Here is a 20,500-nt window from a genome sequence, read left to right as displayed (position 1 = left end):
ATTTTCTCTAAAAGGAATATGTGCCTTAAGAGTTCTGATTCCGGGGTTGGGGATTTAGCTCAGTGGTAGAGCGCTTGCCTAGGAAGCGCAAGGCCCTGAGTTCGGTCCCCAGCTCCGAAAAAAAAAAAAAGAACAACAAAAAAAAAAAAGAGTTCTGATTCCACAGGAAAATAAGATTTCCCCAGACCCATTTGACACAAAGGCAAAGCAGCATGTTAGTCTCAAAACTCAAAAAAGTCTCACGAGACACCTTTCCTGAATACCAGGCATCAACTAAGAGCCAAGCTGCCCCTGCATCCTCACCTGCATCTTCCTCCTCTAAGCTGCCATGATCCAGTTCCACATGGACCTCCGCTCCTCCGAGAATGGCCTGGAGACGTTTCTGTTTTGCAGTTATCTTCTTTAGCTGTTGTTCCTTCAGTTGTAAACCCCAAACATAAGATATACAATACAGTGATTTATTGTTAAACGGAGAAGACTGCACTGTACGATGTTAAACTTTAATCAAGAGTAAACTAAAGATGAAGCAGACGCCCACGTGGTAACTAACATCACTAGGGAGCACCAGCTAAACAGTCCCTGCTTTCAGGTAGCACGGGAGCCACACCCACAGGTAGCCCGGACCCATGCGACTGAGCACCAAGGTCACATGCACTGCCTGGGAGATGGAAATGTTCTCGGGGCTCCCTGTATACAGTCTGCATACATCATTAAACTCTGTTTCTGACCTAGGCAGTCAACTAGCTACAGCAGGCAGCAGCCCAGAGAGACAGGAAATAAAAGTACAAACGCTCACACAGTTACAAAGCCAGGCCTAATGGAGATTTGGCCATGAACGGAAGGCAGTCTTTGTAGTACTCTACCCCATTGAAACTTTGAAAGGCATTTGGCTAAGCCTTTCTTCCCGTGTAACTCAGGCCCTGGGTTCGATCTCCAGCATCAGGGTGAGGGACCAGGGGAAACAACAACAGTATGCTACCATGACTGCAACTGGGGTTTTCTCAGTCTTCCTGCATCCTGCCTAGAGCACTTTCCCTCTGAAAATCCTAAACACAGAATATAAATAGGCCGGACCATAATCCAGTCACCTAAGGTTTGATTCTCTCCACCACAAGAAGCCGAATGTCTTTCCTGACTGACGAAGGCCCCATCTGCGCTGAACTACTGCCAGCACGGACATCTGGGCTGCTGCTGTAGAGTTGAAGAGCCAAGTGAGGTAACAGGCTGCTATGTGGAAAGGATAGAGAAGGCTGCAGGACAGAGTCTACACACAGCCCTCAAGTGGAACTTACAGGCACAAAGACTCCACGGCCGACTGAATCAGCCACAAACACAAAGACCCCTGCCGTCTGGGAGCCAAGACCATCAACACTAGTCATTCGCAGCTACCACCATCAATTTCCACAAGGTGGTGTATGAAATGTTTCAGCCCTCACAAAGCTGTATATAAATCCTATTCTTAAAAGCCTCAGAAAAGCAATCTCAGAGGCAACAGTTCCTTCCTAGCCCTGAGTTCTCTACCTCTATGGGCGGCCCCGTACAGCTGTGCGGACTATACCCAAAACAGAGATGCAGCATGTGAGTGGTGATGGCTCTGTCTGCAGGAAACAAAGAGAAGTCACCCAGGTAAGCAAGACCTAAGCAGGATAGCTAAGTTCAGACAAAACAGACGGTGTGAGAGGTCAGAGCCCAAGCGGAATTAATGGTAGAATTCATAGTGACAGGGAAGACCATGAAAGAGCACAGAAGTGAGGAACATGCAAAGCAAAACCACAAGAACTACTCTCCAGTATGTATGTGTGGACATGTGCATCCACATATATACACAGATGGGATGTGTGTCTGTACATATGGGTTATTAAAAATACTGTACAGCAGAGGGACAGATCACACATACAAAAGGCACCACACATTTTTCTACTGTGGGGTTAGAGAGGTGGCTTAGAGGTTAAGAGCAATTACTACTCTTAACAGATGTCCTAGGTTCAGTTCCCAGCACCCACATGGTGGCTCACAACTATCTGTAACATCAATTACAAGGGATTCAGTGCCCTCTTCTGGCCTCTGTACACACCGGGCACACATATGGTACACAGTCATACACTTAAAATAAAAGTCTATCTTTTTTAAAAATACGTTTCTATTATAATGTTGTTACCCATAACGTGTGTGTGCTCTCAGGAATCCTTCCTAAGTACCTAAATGGTACTGAAATGTACTACGGCGCTCAGTGCTTACTCAGCCTCACCTTGTTGTACTTCTGTCGTTTCACAGAATCTAGTTTCCTGTTGATGTCTCTGTTGCTGGCAGCTTGAGGGCTAAGTTGCTCTATAATTTTATTGATTTGCCTCAGGGATGTTGTACATGACCTGAAAAATAAGAATAATTGTCTGCTTTTCTCCATGCTAACATTTTCTTACCAGAAAGTTGAGAAAATATTAAAAACACATCTATTTACTTCTTATGAGCTAAAACATAAACAAAATTAAAGCAGAATGCACTCCTGACGGCCACAAATAGATCCCAGTCAGTAACAGTGCCCCTCTCCTCTCGGGTGGTTTAAACTGGTCCGCGCCTGTTTGCAAACTGACTCATTTCTCCCACAAGCACTTTTTTGGTGTCTATTTATTCACGCCAGTGGGGTAAGGACAGAACTCAACCCTTAGGGTAAAGACAGGACTCAGTCCATGGGGTATGACAGAACTCAGTCCATAGGGTAAGGACAGGACTCAGTCTGTGGGGCAAGGGCAGGACTCAGTCCAAGTTTCCTTTTACATATGAAGAAATTGACACACATCATGGACGCCTCCCAGCGTTTGAAAAAGTCCTAAAACAGTGTAATTATTCTCTTAAGTGAACCCTTATCTATGCAAATATTCTCCTTTCACAGATCTGGAAATTCCTTTACTATAACAGTAGACTTCATGGTGTAAAGAGAAAAGAATTAAAAATAGGTTGCTCCTAAAATACAAAATTGCTGCTTCTAACTTTTGAAGAGAACAATCACTCTCATAATTTGCTGTTTAAATTCTTTGCAGATTTCAGGGCGACAGCGCAAGCCACTGGCTTCTTAAGGCAGTGTTCTCCTCTAACACCTCTGTAGAAAGTGAGAGCAATCGTAGAGGGGGGCCACTGCACAGAACAAGAAAGGTTTCAAACTCTCAAACAAAAGATGTGCTACTCAAGGGGCGAAAGCGGATAACAACAACAATAACCATAATTTCAATTCAAACAAAAGAACCTATCAAGAAAGCTGTTAACAGAAATGTTCTTTGAGCGTCCACAGACCTAGCAACAGCCCTCACCACTGGGCAGTGCCTCCAGCTGTGTTCACTCAGCCACCTCCTTCTCTAGCCACACAGCGGGGTTCCTCAGTGACCCTACCACGACATCACCCAGGAGGATGAAAAGGCTCCATGCGTCCTGCCTCCCTGCCCTTGGCCTCTCCCTGAGGCTGGCCTACACCTTCCCCACCAGGATACTTCACTCAGCAGAGCCCACGCCCCTTTCCTCTACAGCACAAATGAAGTCTTCACAAGACTGAATCTTTCTTTAGAGCCAAATATAGGACAGAAAAAAAAGGAAGGGAGGGAGTTTATTCTCAATATTTTGTATAAATTAAAATCTGAAAACTTGCCAAAAGAATAAGCATTGTTTGGGAACAGCAGACTAGAAACTACAGTAGAGAGAGAAAGGCAACCATAGGCCCCAAGCCTTCCCCATGTCTCAAGCAGGAAATTCCCAGAATTCACTCCAAAGAGCATTTGCACATGCTGCCATGAAGGCCTTGCTTTTCAAGACGCTAGGCAAGGTTCAGGGGCTGATTTAAGCCTAACTACAGGTAATGTTGCTCCTTAAGGGAGAGACAGGCACTCAGAAGGCAAATGGAGGATTGTCTTAACCGTCTATTTCCCAGAAGAGAGTTCTATACATCTCAGCTTTCTATTACCCGAGTTTCCCTGTCATATTTCAATACAACCTGTGAAAAGAAAAAGGCTCATACTCACATGAGGTCGTCCAGGACTGACTGATACTCTTTCTCCGCATCAGCACGCTGGGCCACACGGCTGGCCTCATGCATTGCACTGTCCACCTGCTGAAGCACACCTTCCTCCAGGACGGCCTGGTCGTAGACGTCCACACCCAGGCCCTGCAGCTCCAGGGCCTGAGCACTGGGCTCCACCGCAGGAATCTGATGCCGGTCGATGTGCAGCAGGGCGGGCCCCCACCTTGTGGCTGCCAGTACACAAGCTTCAGCAGATGTGGACGGCCCATGGTCACAGGAAGGAGAGGAGAGGCACTTCCCCGCCTCTGAGTCCCCAGCAGTCTCCTGCCCAGCTGGTATGTCTCTGTCAGCACTGACATGCTGACCTGGTAACCAGTCTTGGCCCTGAGGTTGAGTGGAGTTGGGGATTTCCTCATGGGGCATCCTCTACAAACTAAAAGAAAAAAAACAAAAATCACTGATAAGCCTTTTGGTTGTTGATCAGTGTACAGTGTTTTAAATATGTTAAATGCATGAGTTTCTCAAAACATCAATAACCTTCCAATTAAATAAATTAAAGTTTCTAAGTACTAACTTCTTTAAAGAGAACAAATGGTGGGGCTGGAGAGATGGCTCAGCGGTTAAGAGCACTGACCGCTCTTCCAGGGGTCCTGAGTTCAAATCCCAGCAACCACATGGTGACTCACAACCATCTGTAATGGGATCTGATGACTTCTTCTGGTGTGTCTGAAGACAGCAACAGTGTACTGTCATATATAAAATAAATAAAATCTTAAAAAAAAGAGAGAGAGAGAGAGAACAAATGGTGATAAACAAGAAAAGCTAACAAAATAAATACAGAAACAGCAACAACGGCCACATGGCAGCCACCTGAAAAGACAGTGGCCCAATCCTAAGTGACAGTCACAAAATGTCCTAAAACAGATAAAATGACCCAGTTGCTGTCTGGCCAGTTAGCGCCTTCACTGGGCTGTGGCACAGAAGCTTGGTGTCAGAGCAGCCTGGCCAACTGTGCAATGCACTCATCAGGAATGTGAGAACTATAGGAATCACACCAGGAACTTCTAAGCTCAACTGCATCTGGTAAATGGAGCATATCAGAAACTCGAAGATTAAGTGAAAAATCCTCAAACATACATTCATGTCAAATGCAGTCACCAAATCTCTACCCTCAAGACTCAGGGATCCATGTGGAAGAAGAGGGGAACAATTGTATGGGTCAATATCTGCTGAAAGGAAATGATGTTTACACAGGAGTCTGAAATAAAAGGGGCAGTCTGGGAGACTGAGTCACAAGTGGATTCAATCACAATGACTCTCAGAAAGGTGGCAGACAGGAAGCTCAAGTGGGGGTTGCTGAGTTTACGGCAAATCACAATACTGATGCACCGCATAACATGCAAGTCTGGGTCCAAGTCACAATACTGGTGCACCGCATAACGTGCAAAGCTGGATCCAAGTCACAATACTGATGCACCGCATAATGTGCAAAGCTGGGTCCAAGTCACAATACTGGTGCACCGCATAACATGCAAATCTGGGGCCAAGTCACAATACTGGTGCACCGCATAACATGCAAATCTGGGGCCAAGTCACAATACTGATGCACCGCATAACATGCAAATCTGGGGCCAAGAGGGAAGGGAAAAGCTGGACAGACGTAGATACAGTTCTAAAAACAAGAAGCCCCAGAGGCCCCAAAGCTCTGACAGGTACCAGAGATCGTCACTGAGGAGGGTGATGATAAAAAGAGAGTATTCCTCCCTTTGGGGTCTTTCTGATTATCTTCAAAGGAAAAGTCACCCTCCAATAGAAGGGTGGAGTTCTGGTTCAGAGCCTGCCTGTAAGAGCTGGAATAAAAACATCCTCAGATACGAAGAGTTTAAAGGAACTTCATCCTTCATGTATAAAGGGATTTATTTTTAAGTAAAAATGTGTCAATTTAACCAAAATTATTAATAGCACTTTAATCAAAAATAAATTTACAAATAAAATTTTAAGGAAGCTGATTTTTAAAACAGGGTGAAGTAATAAAAGAAATGAATGACTAGATTAGAGAAGAAAAGCGGGTTTGGACTCTGGCAGCTCACTGGGGATACCAGTAAAAGAAGTTTCTCATTGGACATGGCAGCACATGCTGTAATTCCAGCCCTGGAGAGGGTGAAGTCGCACAGCAAGTTCTAGGCCAGCCCGAGCCACACAGCTATACTGTTTGAAAATAAGCAACAAGAACAAGGGGGACAGGGGTGTGTGAATAGTTGAATGCAGCAGATCGACAGACACAGAAACTAAAAACCAGACTGTCTGAGGTCAGCAGGCAGCAAGGCAAAGGCCACAAGAAGGCAGCTTTAAGGGCCTTGACTACCCAAGGAAGAAAGGGTGATAAATAACCCGAGGTTTTGCTGGAAAGTAAAGAGGAAAACAAAACAAAACAAAAAATACACACACACGCACACGCACACACGCACAGCAGGAAAACAATATACTGTCCTTTGGAGATGACGTGAACAGAAAACTGTGCAGCAAGCAAGGAAGATCCAGGAGAGCAGTGACCAGAAGGTACAGCACATTCCCCTGCCTCTAGCTGGAGAGTGGTGCCCAGTGCCCAGAGATGCGAAAGTGAGTTGACAGAGAAGACAACTCCTTAGTCAGTCAAAGTTGGGATGGGCTGGGGGAGGCGTGAGAAGGTGTCTGGCACTGAGACATGAATAGCAGGTGTGTGCTTCCCAAAACGATGCATTGGCAACACTCCAAGGCTGCAGTCCCCTCCTCCTGTAACCAGCAGGCTGTGGGGAAATGCCATTCCTTAGGTTGGGCAGAGAAGTGCTAGAACAAAGGAGTAAGAATGGAAAGGTACCAAGAAGAGCAGCTGAAGTAACAGCTTGGAGTTCACAGTGGGATGGGGGTTTTTTATTTTTGTTTTTGATCTGAAAGGAACTGGAAGAGGGCAAAAAAGCCATTTAGCTTCTAGCTACAGCCAGAAGAGAGCTGGTGTGTGTGTACACATGTACTTGGGGGCTGGGGGAGAGACGATGTAAATTTAAAGGATTTGATCAAAGCATTAAAGTTTCAGAGGTGAAATAAATCACGCATTAACAAACTGTTACTGACTCAATCACATGAGGCATTAGGCACACTAGTTCCCCTGGGCAGAGCTTCGTCTCTTGGGAGGCCAGGCATTTTTAAAAAATGGCCTTAGTATAGATATGTACAAGGGCAACTGAGGTGATGGCCATAAAAAGAAATATATCTAACTCCACATAAGAGAGACCTAAGTGAAACTGTGAAGGTAGGTGTGAGGTGGCTGGCCTCTGTGACAAAGTGACATTCTAAAAAAATTAATGGGATTTAGCCAAGGTCAAAAGCAGAGTTAGTATCTCAAAATGAGATAATGAGAAAAGGCTGGAACACAGTAAGAACTTTTGTAACCAAAATTAAAGAGCTGACTAGAGTACTGCTCACGGTGTAAATTTTTCAGAGTCGCTTCAGATACATCCAAAACTTACAAGGATGGAAACAAGGTCCAGACTTGTATTTTTGGGCATTCTGAGGCCACGATCACGCTGGATTAGGAACTGGCGAGTTATCTGTATATAAGCATAGTTTTGAAGCAAGAAGGGTCAAGTCACAAAGGTCCGAAACAAAACGCGCTCTTAAGTTTTATTTCATTGAGATGGCTCTCAAAGAGTTTAAAGATGTGTGACAACGGCAGGACCCAATTAAGACTCGTCAAAGGCCAGTTTTGGATAACACTGGAAATAGCAATGCAGTCAGGAGGAAAACGACAAGACCTTGGAAGAGGAGGACAGCGGGGAAGGTGACACTGAGAGGGGTACCGGGTTAAGGCATTCACATCTCAGTCCTTCCCATTCAACTTTGCATCAATACGGAAAGCGCCAGGCATGCACCACCCTGACTCTCCCTCTCAAGGGCACCATTATCGTCATCCAGACCCAACAGAGCCCTGCAGGCCCTTCGCGACCGGCCCCATTCACAAACCCAGAAGCAGATGCCAGAGGCTGGTCCGCGCCGCGACAGCCCCCTGTCTGCCGCGCAGGTGAGAACGTGCGCCACGCGTCACTTCCGGCTCCAGGTGCGTCTGCCGGAAGATACCCGGCCCACGGGCGCTCGCTCTGATGGGCTCCTGGACAAAAGGCGCGGGGGCGGGGGGACAAAAGGCCCAAGGCGCGGGGCCGCAGTCGCATGGAGAGCCCGAGGCGCAGGCACTCTCGCCCGGACTCCTGTCCCGCTGCCGAACACTCACCCAGGACCACGCGGCCGCCCAGACGAAATCTTCGTCGCCACGGCCGCGACAAAGCGTAGAGACAGACCTTAGCGCATGCGCCCTAGATCTGTGATAAGGACCGCCTCTGAGGGGGCGGGGGCAATGTCAACGGCGCCTGCGCCTTGCTGAGACGTTTGTTTGTAAGCAAGGCTTAGCCACGTGCGCTGACCATAGGGAGCAGCGCACGGCCTTTGCACCAGGCTAGGTTGGACTTTGTGGTCATCCTATGGCCATTTGGGTGGCTTGTATCATTCTCCGCAAACATTATCTAGGTTTATGAATTAAAGGATTTTGATAGGTTATTTCTTCGTCGCCGACGGTGAAATGAGCCAATTCAAACCAGATTAGATTAGATTAAAGGCAGGTTTATTGGGAAGCTGTTTTCTGTCGAGTTCATTGGCCCCAAGGACTCAGGCCAGGGGAGTCGCCAAAGTGGAGGGAGGGCGTGTGCGTAGAGAGAGAAGGAGAGACCAAAATGCCTGGATTAAATAGGGAGGAGCCTCTGGGAGGGGAGGGCAGCCCGGCCCCTGAGCTGGAAAGTTCAGGGTTGGGGGCCAGATGGCAGGGTATGCCCGGTAGGGACTGAGGGATGCTGAGAAAACCTGGAGATTTTGATATGTACAAAAAGGGGGCCTGCCAATGAATGACTAGCTAAAGGTGCTTTTGCTTTGACGTCGTCACCGCCTTAGTCATCTAGCACATCTTAAAACAGAAGAGTAGGGGTTAGGGATTTAGCTCAGTGGTAGAGCACTTGCCTAGCAAGCGCAAGGCCCTGGGTTCGGTCCCCAGCTCCGGAAAAAAAAAAAAAAAAAAAAAAAACAGAAGAATAAAAAGTATTGCTTCCCAAGACACACACACACACACACACACACAGAGCTAGGCAGAGCACCTGAGTGCATGTACTACGTGCAGTAGGTCTACAATAGATGACTTGATTACATTAAGTTGCTTAATACTTGTTAATTAATATGGAAGCCAAGTAGTAAAATTCTTTGCCCAACAAGAATTCTGAAGATAGGGGATTTAGTTCAGTGGTAGAGCGCTTGCCTAGGAAGCGCAAGGCCCTGGGTTCGGTCCCCAGCTCCGAAAAAAAAAGAACCAAAAAAAAAAAAAAAAAAGAATTCTGAAGATAGCCTCACTTGGGTGAGAACTTTCAAAGAGAGAGTCCAGCTTCCCAAGAAATAGCTGTATTAAACTGGGAACTTCTTAGCCCAGAGATGCCAAGAATGGAGGAGGTAAAGTTATCAGGGTCCTTGGCACGAAGTCCTGTGTGAAGGTACAGTACTGAGGGAGGAATGTTTGGGGGTGGCAGTGAGGGGCTCCACACTGCCATCCCCACAACCGGAGGAATTTCAAGACTATCCAGTTTATGAAGCAGAGTCAAAAGAATTCACTAAAGGCATTTTAATAAGGGCTTAAGCTGAAAGGTTAAGGAAAGGAAAGGCTCTGGGAAGAAAGTATGACACACCTCAGGGTATGAGTGGGCTTCTCGAAGAGCCACAATTGTCGTAGCATCCGCCACATAAACATTACATCTCAAAAGATTTCTCCACCCACCCCACCCCACCCCTCCTGTTATCTTTCTCTTAGTAAATTAGATTCTATAGTAACTGGAGATGCCTCGGGTAGAAGTAAAATCAGGCTTGAGCTGACCCGGTGGCCACCAAACCTTAGGACCTGAAGTCTGTCTTCAGGACCCACATGGTAGGAAGGAGAAAACTAACTCCCACAACTTGACCTCTGACCTCCATGCATTAAAGTTATCTTTGTTCTCCTCCTGGTCTATTCCTCGAGCTTGTAATGCCAAGCCGTAGACTCCTGCGGGTTCCTAGAGGAATGGGATCATTTCCCTTGTTCAGTGCTGTCCAAGTCCACTTTTCCCTGACTCTTCTCTTGCCTATGTCCCTGTGTCTTTACCCAGGTGCTCATCAAGGACCTGTTTCCTAACTGCACCAGGGTATTAACAACATAGTTGGAACCACTGCTGTACTTGTTCTGTTTCTTCTGAGGTCTGATGGAAGGGTAACCTAACATCACCTGATAGCCCTACCCAACATTAAAATCCACATCTGATCCAGGCATGGTGGCACACACCTTTAGTCCCAGCTCTTGGGAGGCGTAGACAGGGGCCTCTGAGTCCAAGGCCAGCCTGGTCTACAGAGCAAGTTCCAAAATAGTCAGGGCTACACAGGGGAACCCTGTCTTGAAAAAAAATCAAGAGAGGAGGAGGAAAGTAGTTTATGGTAAAAGGATGACTCCTGTGCCCACCTGAGTACTACAATCACCAGTCTTTGTAACCAGAGTTTGGTTTGTGGTACCTGTCCCTTACAAAAGCCAATGAGCAGAGACAGGAACTTTATCTTAAAGTTGTGCGTCATTCAGAGTTTCTCTGCTAAAAGCCAAAAATGTCCTTGGCCCTGTCAGTAGTTTCATCCTTGTCAGAGGCCAAAGGTGCCACAATAGTTTAAACCAAAATATTTTTGCTCTGCCTGACCAGAAGTCAGGATGTAAGAAGGGAGGCCTGGGTTTGTTTGTTAGTTTGTTGCTTTGGTTGTTATTTTTTCTTATTTCTCTTCTCCTAACCCTGTACCCCTTTCTGAAAGCTCTAAGCAAGGGTATGACTGAAACTGTAATCCAGACACTCATTCCTTAGATACATAACTTTGAAACTTTATCTCTGGATTTTCATGTTGAAGATGGGTTACATCCACATCTGCTCCAAAAACTAGAACATTAGATACATTGTCTCCTACCTTAAGTTAGTCCAGATGGTCCCATCAATCACCAGGCCAAAAAACCTCCCGAGGCCTGATTCCCCATGATAGGAGACAGGTTGGCTAACTATCCCCTTAATGAGAGTTTGTCTTGAGGAAACCCTTCTCCCTCCAATCACTCAGAGTTTCCATCAATGGGGCCCACACACTTCTTTTTCTTTTGGATCCTGACAAAACTCAGGCATAATTTCCCTGACATCTGGCTTTCATTCTCTTGCCCCAACTAAGCCATGTGGTGAATTGTGACTTCCACGGCAAACAATATGGCTTTCTCTCCCTCTTCTCCATCACCCTTCTCACAGCAGTGACTAGGTGAATAGCTTCCTTGCCCCGATATTTTTCTCTTAAAGTGTCCTCAAGCTTCCTTTGGAGCCTGTTTCAAAATTCTTTTATTAACCCCAAAAAGGGGACCCCGATTCCCCTAGTGACACATCTTGTTTCAGGTAGAGATGTGAACCTTCCCACTTTGAATCCCAAGTAAGGAGGAAAAGTTGAGATGGTTGCTTAATCATTCTCCGTAACACAGTCCCAGGGGGCTTGGTCTGAAGTCCCCTAACTTCCCAGTCTTTGTGATATGCATGAAAAGAATTTAGAACATTTATATAGAACATAGTTAACCGCAGTGTGGAGCAGAGAACACTGTCAAGGAATGAGAGTGGACAATGGCGAAAGGCACCACTGGGCCTGGCTACATCTCAGACTCTCTTTAAACTATTCCCCAGGTCTCTAGAGCACACAACTATCCTGGGGGACTTTTATCATGCCCAAGTGGCCGACAGGTCTTTTCAGTTTAACTCATTCAGGAGCAATCTTCTGTAAACGAGTTAAATGTTTATTTACTAATGACCTTGCCGGCAGTTCAGGATGCCAGGTCTTCTCCCAGGGTCAGAGTTATGGCTCAGGTCCCATTCTTCTGACCAATCATTACAGTGCCCGTGACCCAGTCCTTGTTTTCCGGTCTGGAAGGCTAATGACCTAAAAGCCTAACGCTAGCTGAGAAACTCCTGACAGAAAATGTGAGAGGCTAAAGAGCATTTGCATGTAGGCCGCTAGGCTCTGGGAAGCTCCCATAGCTACAGATCTACAGACGGAATGTTCTACTGCTAAAGTTGCCTTTTCTGCCCTAGAAAGCCCTCCAGCCCCCTGTGGCTGGGTGTACAGAATCACTTGTGAGGAGACTGCTGCCCTTCATTGTCCTGATAAGAGGAGAATGTGCTTCTGTTGAAATTACTTTTACGTACATCTTCTCGTTGCCTACAGTAGTGGTTCTCAACCTTCCCAATACAACACATATTCTGTTTGGGGTTCTGGGCCCACTCCCCACTTCTCCCACCCACCTCTGCACCCTACAGGGTGGCCTAATCAGCTATACCAACAGATGCAGGCTTTATTTGGTTTTAAAAATGAGAGGCAGAGCAGATGAAACTGGAGGAACCCGAGGTCAGTGCGTTTCTCTAAGATGGTCTCTGCCTTCTGCCCCTCACCGCCCCCTCAGGCCTGCTTGCAAGAGCTACTGAAGCAGTGTAGTTAGCAGCTGGCTGGCTCAAAGAACAGAAATCTTCTTCCCTGTGGTTCTGGAGGCTGAAGTCTTGAGTTTAGGTGTTGGCAGGGTTTCTTTCTCCAGAGGCCTCCCACCACGGCTTGTGACGGCCATCTTCTCTCCGTGTCCCCTTACATCTCCATGTCCCCAGAGGCCTTTCCTCTGGACACGTGGTCTAACTTTCTTCTCATAAGGACAGAATTGGAGAAATACAGAATTGGAGCCCACGTCACTGACTTAAGTTAACTGTTGCTCAAGAGACAGTCCTAACCCCAGATACACTCATATGGTAAGGTGCTCAGCACGTGAATCAGGGGAATGGGAGAGAACTCAGTCTGTGATAGGTGGGCTCTTACTGGCCTTCCTAAGCCCCACCCACAGCTTGGAGGTTATTAACCCTCTCCTACTCCCTCTTTGTCTCTACCATCTCTTTCCCCAGATAAGAATAAGCTCCCCTGCCCCCAAAGGTGACCGTGTTAGAAGTGATACCTTGTTCTCAAAACGTTTAGGAATCACTCATGATGTGTTTGGGAGAAACTCTGCTTCTCCTTCCAAGCATTAAGGTCCTTTCCATTGCCTACCCGCTCTCCTGTCTTGTGGGGACTGAACCAAGGGTGACTGCATGTTAGGCTTGCAGATTGTAGCTGGGCAAGGCACATAAGCTCTGAATTAGTTACTTTACTGATTGCTTGCAACAGAACACTTGATAAAACAAACGGAAGGAAGGCAAGGGTTACTCTTGCATACAATTCAAGGGCACATCTATCCTGACAGGGAAGTCAGTACTCGACAAAACAAACGGAAGGAAGGCAAGGGTTACTCTAGCATACAATTCAAGGGCAAGTCTATCGCGACAGGAAAGTCACAGCTGTCTCTAGGGAAATCGGGTCACAGACCTACCCAGAGTCTGTCTCCTTCTCGATTCTTTACAATCAATACTAAATAAACCATCACACATGCAGTAAGTTAGACAGAGACCTATCTGATCTGATATCCCTCTCGCACCTGCAGATTGTATTAGGAGAAATGGGGATGGAACACGGGCAAGGAACTGTTCTGGAACTGGGGCTTACCCTTCTGGCCATGTTTTTGAGACCCGTGATGCCCATGCTTCTCCCTTATCCCTAGCTCTCCTCCTTCACTCTGCATTCTTGGGCTCAAGTTATCTCTCCTGTTATACCAACCTTGAACCCCCCTACCCAGGGGCCTCCCACCGAGAGGCAGATAACTCAGAACAAAGAACCATTAACAGTGTGTCATGACTATTGCTTTATTCAGTATGGCGTCTTTATAAGGCAAAATACGAAATGTTCTCTGTCGCCCCTGGCTGCTGCTTTCTTCACTAGTGGCCTCACGTCCGTCTCACTTGTCATGTCTAGAGTTTAGGTGTCCCTCATCGAGGATATGCTCAGGCCTCTTTCAGCATCATCTGTCATCTTCCCTGGCCCTAGTAGACATGTATAACCTTTTGACACTGTGGCAGCATGACATTGTTATTTACAAAGTTCATATGAGATAGCCATGTGACCAAGCTACCCCGCAAAAAAGTCACACAAAAAATGTCTGAAGTTTGTTACTCTGTGTTGGGTCACGTTCTGTGGCTATATTGGGGCTTATGAAGGCTGCAGGTTGGACACACATGTGAGAGCCGTGTCTGATCCTATTGTCTGTCAGTTAGTGGGAGTCCCAAGAACTCCGCCAGAGCCACTCTAGTTGGCAGTCTGAGGTCCCCATTGGCCCCTGCTGTCTTTGTGGTCTGAGCCCATAACACTTCTGCTTGCATACTGAGTCCCACAGATCTGTACCCACAAAAATGTGTTGCCCACAGGAGAGCTCTGCGAGCAGACACCATGGTGGTTTCCTCCACGGGCACATGCACACTCCCACCATAATCCATTCTTTGTGCAGTAGCACTATGTGACATGATGTGCTCGGAAACCAGGACTTTTCCAGACGTGACTCATCTCGAACTTAAACCCAGCTTGGGAATACTCCCTCCCTGTATTATCTGACAACTAGCAATACTTCCTGTATGAATTATTCATCCAGTCTTCAAACTACTTACTGCCTGGATACACAGGCATGCATGCGCTTTGCTCCCTTACACTGAACTGTCTGAACAGGTAAAGGAAATCCAGTGCCCTTGTCATGTGTCCTACATGTGGACAAGACTAGTTTCCAACTCAGGACCGGGATGCTCAAAGTACCTGTGGTATCAGTGTTGAGCCTGGAAACCAGAATGGGATAGGTCAGGACAAGTGCCCAGAGCTCCACCGTTCTTCCACAGCTCCTTGGTATGGCTCTGAGACCTTCCCAAGAGGAAAACTATTCAGAGAACTGTTAGACTTGGCGGCAGCTTCCAGATGCTAACTCTTCGTTCTCCTTGATTTGTTAAAAAACACAAAATTGGAGTATTGCATGTGGTCATCACAAGGTAGTCACACGGGGGTGGAGGTGCAAAGAGCTCACAGAAACCTGTGGAAGCCTCCAGGAAAATCAATCAGGATGTGGAAACCCTATTGTTAACCCTGCTTGGATATCCCAAGTAGTGATACTTATTTTTTTTTTTCGAAGCTGGGGACCGAACCCAGGGCCTTGTGTTTGCTAGGCAAGCGCTCTACCACTGAGCTAAATCCCCAACCCTGAGACTTCTTTTGGGATCAAATTTGTCAAACTGTTTATAAGCCTAGAAGTCTGAATATCAACTAAACCCAGTATCCTCTCCTATATCAATCAGTCCTGAGGGGCAACAGTTCAGCCCCCTCTACAGTTCACACGTGCGTGCCCCATCTTCTCCAGCCCTTCCCACTTACCTCAGTCATTAGACCCAACCTTCTAATTCTACTCACATTCATTCTCCTTTCCCTCACCTGCCGCTGCCAACGGGATTTTCACAAGCCCCAGGTCTGACTGTGTGCTTTCTCTGTCTCAAGCTCCCCCCCACGGAGAGATAACACTAAGCTACCTTAGTCATCCAAGCTCCTCTCCTTTCCTGCGCCATCTAATTTTTTTCTCCCATTTCTGCCCCTTTCTCCCTGAATTTTGGGAGCCATTTACAGCGCTTTTAGGTACATGCCGCGCTGAGTCCTGACACCTATTGTGTAGTCTTAGTTCAGGCTGTGGCCATAACAAGATGCTATAGGCTTAGGGGCTTGACGGCCATTTACTTCTCAAAGTTCTGAGGGCTGAGAAGTCTAAGTAGGAAGTGCTACGAAAGATCACGAGATAGGACCACCATGGCTAGCTAACTTTTAGTAGATACCTTGGTGTGTACTGATATAACTGAATACCTGAGTCTAGATCATTTATAAATAACATCGGTTGCTTTTTTATTGGGGCTCTAGAGGAAGCCCAACATCACGGCATTCACATCCGGTGGGTGACTTCCTGACGTGTTGTGTTGTCCCGTAGCAGAAGGCAAAAGAGCAAGCAAGAAAAGAAAATGAAGGGGTTGGGGATTTAGTTCAGTGGTAGAGCGCTTGCCTAGGAAGCGTAAGGCCCTGGGTTCGGTCCCCAGCTCCGAAAAAAAGAACCAAAAAGAAAAAAAAAAAAAAAAAAAAAAGAAAAGAAAATGAAGAAACCCTATTCCTGGTGGGTAACGTCATTCATATCTTAATTCATCCTAATCACCTTCCCTAGGCCTCACCTCTCAACATGGCTGCATCAGGATTCACATTCCAACCCACGAACTTGGGGGCAACATCCACACTACTACAGTGAATCGCAAGTGGTGCCTGAGTAGGAGACACTTCACCAGCTTGAGCAACAGGAATTCTTGAAGACATCTATGAGGGGGTTGGATGGAGAGAGGTTTTCAACAGGGAGCAGCAACGCGAAGAAGTTAACCACTTATAAGCTGGCTTATTTAAAGACGAGACACCAGGCCTCTGACTGAAGCCAAGATAGGGAAAGACCAGAGTCTAAGATTCTGCAAACTGGGCATGAAACTTAGACTTATTTATTAAGCAAAGAAGAGATGTGATTGACTTTATATTTAGGAAAGAATATGCCTGTTCAAGCATCGTCATATAGATAAATAAAACGGAACTCATACACGCATAGTCATCTGGGTTTCAGCGATGGTCCCAAGTCAGTTCACTCAATGGGGAAATAACAGTCACTTTGACGATGGTGCTGAGATCGAGAATGCTCATTCACAAAAGAATTGAATATGGGAGAAAGGGTAATCAGAAGTAGAATACTCAAAAAAGGATAATTCAAGGTGAATCAAAGAGCTAAATATGAGCACTAAAAATCATAAGATCATTAAAGGGAAACTTCTGAGTTAGCATTTATGACCCTCGACTTGACAACGGATTCTTAGATATGACGCCGAAGCACGAATAGCAAAAGAAAACCAGCACTCGCTTGTACTTTACTAAACATCTGTTGGAGGTGGTGTGGGCTAGAGCGATGACTCAGTGGTTAAGAGCGCCAGCTGCCCTTCCAGAGGACCCAGGTTCAATTCCCAGCACTCACATGGCAGCTCATAAACTGTTAACTCCAGTCCCAGCTCATAACTGCTAAGTCCAGTTCCCTCAGACAGACATACGTGCAGGCAAAACACCAATGCACATAAAATAAAAATAAATCATTTTTAAGAAAATTAAAAACCTGTTGGGCTTTCTGATGTGACCAAGACAACTCTGTCACCCAGTGGGAACCGGATTAGCTCGTGGTGTGTACATAACCACATTTACGTATGGCTATGTTAAAACTTCTCACTTCAGCCTTTTTCGGTCTCTAATTTTTCCCCTAATATCTGGAGCTAGCAGTCCCTACTTGCACCTCAGAAAGTGAAGGGATATATGTCTGAGTCGTTACTCACTTTCTCCCAGCCAAATTGTCAGTCTAGGGTACTCTACAAGTCCTCTGTGGTTCATCTCCTCGTGGCTCACCTGGCGGAAGCTTGCCAACGCCTTCAGGCTGTCTGAAGTCTTTCTTGTTTTCTGTCCAGAATTCTACTGTAGCGAGTCACTGTGCTGCGGTGGAGGCCCTGCACAGCCCCCGCCCCCATTCCTATAAGGTCTGTGGTTAGAGACCCACAGATTTCTCATGGTACTTTTTAAGGCTTCCTGCTCTGTACTGGCAAATTGTTAATCAGTTTGTGGCAGCATAAATAAAATTAGAGGCTTTAATTAAAACTAATGAACGAGTGAGCGGAGACCAGCCTGGCTGCTCTGCTCTCTGAGCCTCAGAGCAGTAAATAATGAAAGTGTCACACATCAAGTGATGTGTGTTAGCAAACTGTAAGGACAGCAGAAAGGAGACCGCAGAGCACTGTCCCCCCTGGGTGTAATTTGCAAGCTGGTGAAATCCCCATTTCGATGTTTCTTCCTAATTCTGCAGGAACTTTCCCTGTTTGCTGGTTGCCTTTTGTTGTGTGCTGTCTAACAGAATACCACAAACTGGGTAGCTTATAATGAGCAGAGATTTGTTTCCTACAGTTCTGGAGGTTGGGTCATCCGGTCCAAAATCAGTCTGGCATCTTGGCAGTGCCTTTCTGTTGCCAAACTCGCTTGTACAATAAACGGTAACTAACCTGCTCCTCCAACCACAGCAGCCGTCTATGCCCAAGAGAAAGGCGCCCGTTGATGGTGTCCTTTGACTTACAGAGCTTTTCAGTTTCATGAGGTCCCACTTGTCAATTGTTGGTCTTAGAGCCTGCGATAGTGGTGTTCTGTTCAGGAAGCTGTCTTCTGTGCCAACACATTCAAATCTCTCTCCGACTTCTCTTCTACCAGGTTCAATGTGTCCTGAGTTGGGCTTGAGTTTGGCGCAGGGCAACAGGCAATACACAGAATAGGAAAAGATTTTCACCAACTCCAGATCTGACAGAGGGCTGGTACCCAAAATATATAAAGAGCTCCCCCCACACACAAAAAACAGATATTGACAAACCAAATAACCCAATTAAAAAATGGGGGACAGATCCAAACAGAATTCTCAAGAAAGGAATCTCAAATGTCGAGAAACACTTGAAAGAAATGTTCAACATCCTTAGCCATCGGGGAAGTGCACATCCAAACAACTTTGAGATTCAGTCTTACACCTGTCAGAATGGCTAAGATCAAAAGCACAAGTGACAGCTCGTGCTGGGGAGTGTTGTAGACCCAGGGGAGCGCTCCTCCATTACTTGTGGGAGGGCAAACTTGTACAACCACTTTGGAAATCAATATGGTGGTTCCTCAGGAAATTGGGAATCCATCTACCTCAAGACCCAGCTATTCTTCTCCTGAGCATGTATCCAAAGGACGCTCCGTCCTACCACAAGGACACTGGCTCAACTATGTTCCAAGTGACTTTATTCATGATACTCAGAAACTGGAAACAACATCCCTCAACTGAGAAATGGATAAAAGAAAAAGTGGTACATTTACATAACTCAGCGGTTAAAAACAATGGTATCATGAAATTTGCAGGCGAAAGACTGGAACTAGGAAAAAAATCATCCTGAGTGAGGTAATCCAGACTCAAAATGACAAACACGGTGTGTACTCACTTATAAGTGGACGGTAGCCTTAAAGTAAAACATAACCAAGTTACAATCCATAGACCCGGAGAGGCTAAGTAACAAGTAGGGGTTCAAGGGGGACACAAGGAACTCCCTGGAGAGGAGAAGTAGAGTAGATATCACCAGTGGACTGGGGCAGGTAGAGTTGGAACAGAAGGGATGAGAGATAGAAGAAAATACTAGCAGAAACAGTGGGATGGGGCATTTCGGGGGGAGGTAGAAACGTCACGATGGAGACTTCGTGAACTATGAGAGTAACCCTAGCGATGGGGATGCAGAACCTGACCCAACCATCTTCTGTAACCAGGCAAGACCTCAAATGGAGGGGTTAGTACCCCAACCCAGCCACAAAACCTTTGCCATTCAGTTTGTCCCGTCTGCACTCCTGCCTAGAATTTTCTGGGGCTGGAGCCTAGCATAACTGTGATCAGAGAGACAAGTGTCTATAGCTTCTCACTTCTCTCCATCTGCTTCGGAGCTTCTCAGCCTCACTATGACTCTACACACAGGCACTTGCTACTCAGTTGGTCGTTGTAAGCACTTATGTGTTGAAATTAATATTTTTCTTATAAGTTGCTTCCCTCTTATTTTTTCAGCCAGGTCATCATATTGATATGGCTCTGTCTAACTCTCTTCCACCCCGTGTGCGTGTATTTGTGTGTGTGTTTGTGTGTTTGTGTTTGCATGTGTGCATGTGTTTGCGTGTGGTGTGTGTGTGTTTGCGCGTGTGTGTGTTTGTGTTTGCATGTGTGTGTTTGTGTTTGCGTGTGTGTTTGTGTGTTTGTGTTTGTGTGTGTGTGTGTGTCCCACCTATATATACAAGCATGCCCAGTAGAAAGGCCCACACATGAGAGCAGCAATCGGCGTTTGTTTTCCTGAGACTGGGTCATCGCACTTAAGATAATATTGACCATTTCCTGTAAATTTCATCCTTCTTTGCAAGTGAATAAAATGTCTTGTGTATGTGCACCACATTTTTACTATCTATCTGCTGATAGACATCTGATTTCATTGCCTTGCTATTGTGCAAATGGAAGCAATAAACATGGATGGGCAGGCGTCTCTGAGAGGATCCGGTCCTCTGTGTGTGGTACACTGACTTACACCCACTTACTATCATGCAGAGACTGCTCAACAGTTCCTGCCATGATAATCTTCGTCTCACGGGCAGAGGGGCTCTGTGGGGATTTCCGTGTGTTCTGCATACGTGTTGTAATTATCTATGCAGGAATTGAGGGAATGTTAGAGTCAGTGTCTGTGGATTCACTGGCCCCACTGTGAGTCATGCTTGAGCTCGGATTCCATTTCCTGACGACCATCAACCCACACTCTGACTGGTGGTCACTTGGCATCTTGGGTCCCCAGGAATCAGAGTCAACAC

The 20,500-nt window shown here is 46.3% G+C and overlaps 1 protein-coding gene and 1 long non-coding RNA gene across 9 annotated transcripts in view; one reads left to right on the top strand and one right to left on the bottom strand.

Moving 5' to 3' along the window:
• Ercc6 (ERCC excision repair 6, chromatin remodeling factor) overlaps positions 1–8,377 on the bottom strand; it is a 70,585-nt gene extending 62,208 nt beyond the window's left edge. Inside the window, exons 1-4 of one of the 6 annotated variants that reach the window (XM_006252734.5) lie at positions 8,271–8,377; positions 4,008–4,439; positions 2,249–2,369; positions 304–415 (exon numbers count right to left, since the gene is read on the bottom strand). In XM_006252734.5, the coding sequence (XP_006252796.1) occupies positions 304–415; positions 2,249–2,369; positions 4,008–4,429 (655 nt within the window). In that variant the 5' untranslated portion in view covers positions 4,430–4,439; positions 8,271–8,377. Of the gene's footprint in view, positions 1–303; positions 416–2,248; positions 2,370–4,007; positions 4,440–4,580; positions 7,730–8,005; positions 8,149–8,270 lie in introns of those variants that run through there. The other 5 variants (XM_006252737.5, XM_006252736.5, XM_006252735.5 and 2 more) reach the window with 5 other exon arrangements.
• Positions 7,738–17,218, top strand: LOC134482456 (uncharacterized). Of its 3 annotated transcripts, none has more exons than XR_010058568.1 (2): positions 7,738–8,063; positions 16,245–17,218. It is a non-coding gene; the product is annotated as an uncharacterized LOC134482456 (long non-coding RNA). The 3 variants fall into 3 exon arrangements; XR_010058567.1 differs by lacking the exon at positions 7,738–8,063 and adding an exon at positions 8,264–9,526; XR_010058566.1 differs by lacking the exon at positions 7,738–8,063 and adding an exon at positions 8,264–9,567.
• Positions 17,219–20,500: the final 3,282 nt, after the last annotated feature.

This window comes from Rattus norvegicus, chromosome 16 (genome assembly GCF_036323735.1).
Source record: "Rattus norvegicus strain BN/NHsdMcwi chromosome 16, GRCr8, whole genome shotgun sequence".
NCBI classification, from domain to species: Eukaryota; Metazoa; Chordata; class Mammalia; order Rodentia; family Muridae; genus Rattus; species Rattus norvegicus.
Note: the sequence above shows the minus strand (reverse complement) of the source record. Positions and strands in the feature narration are given on the sequence as shown.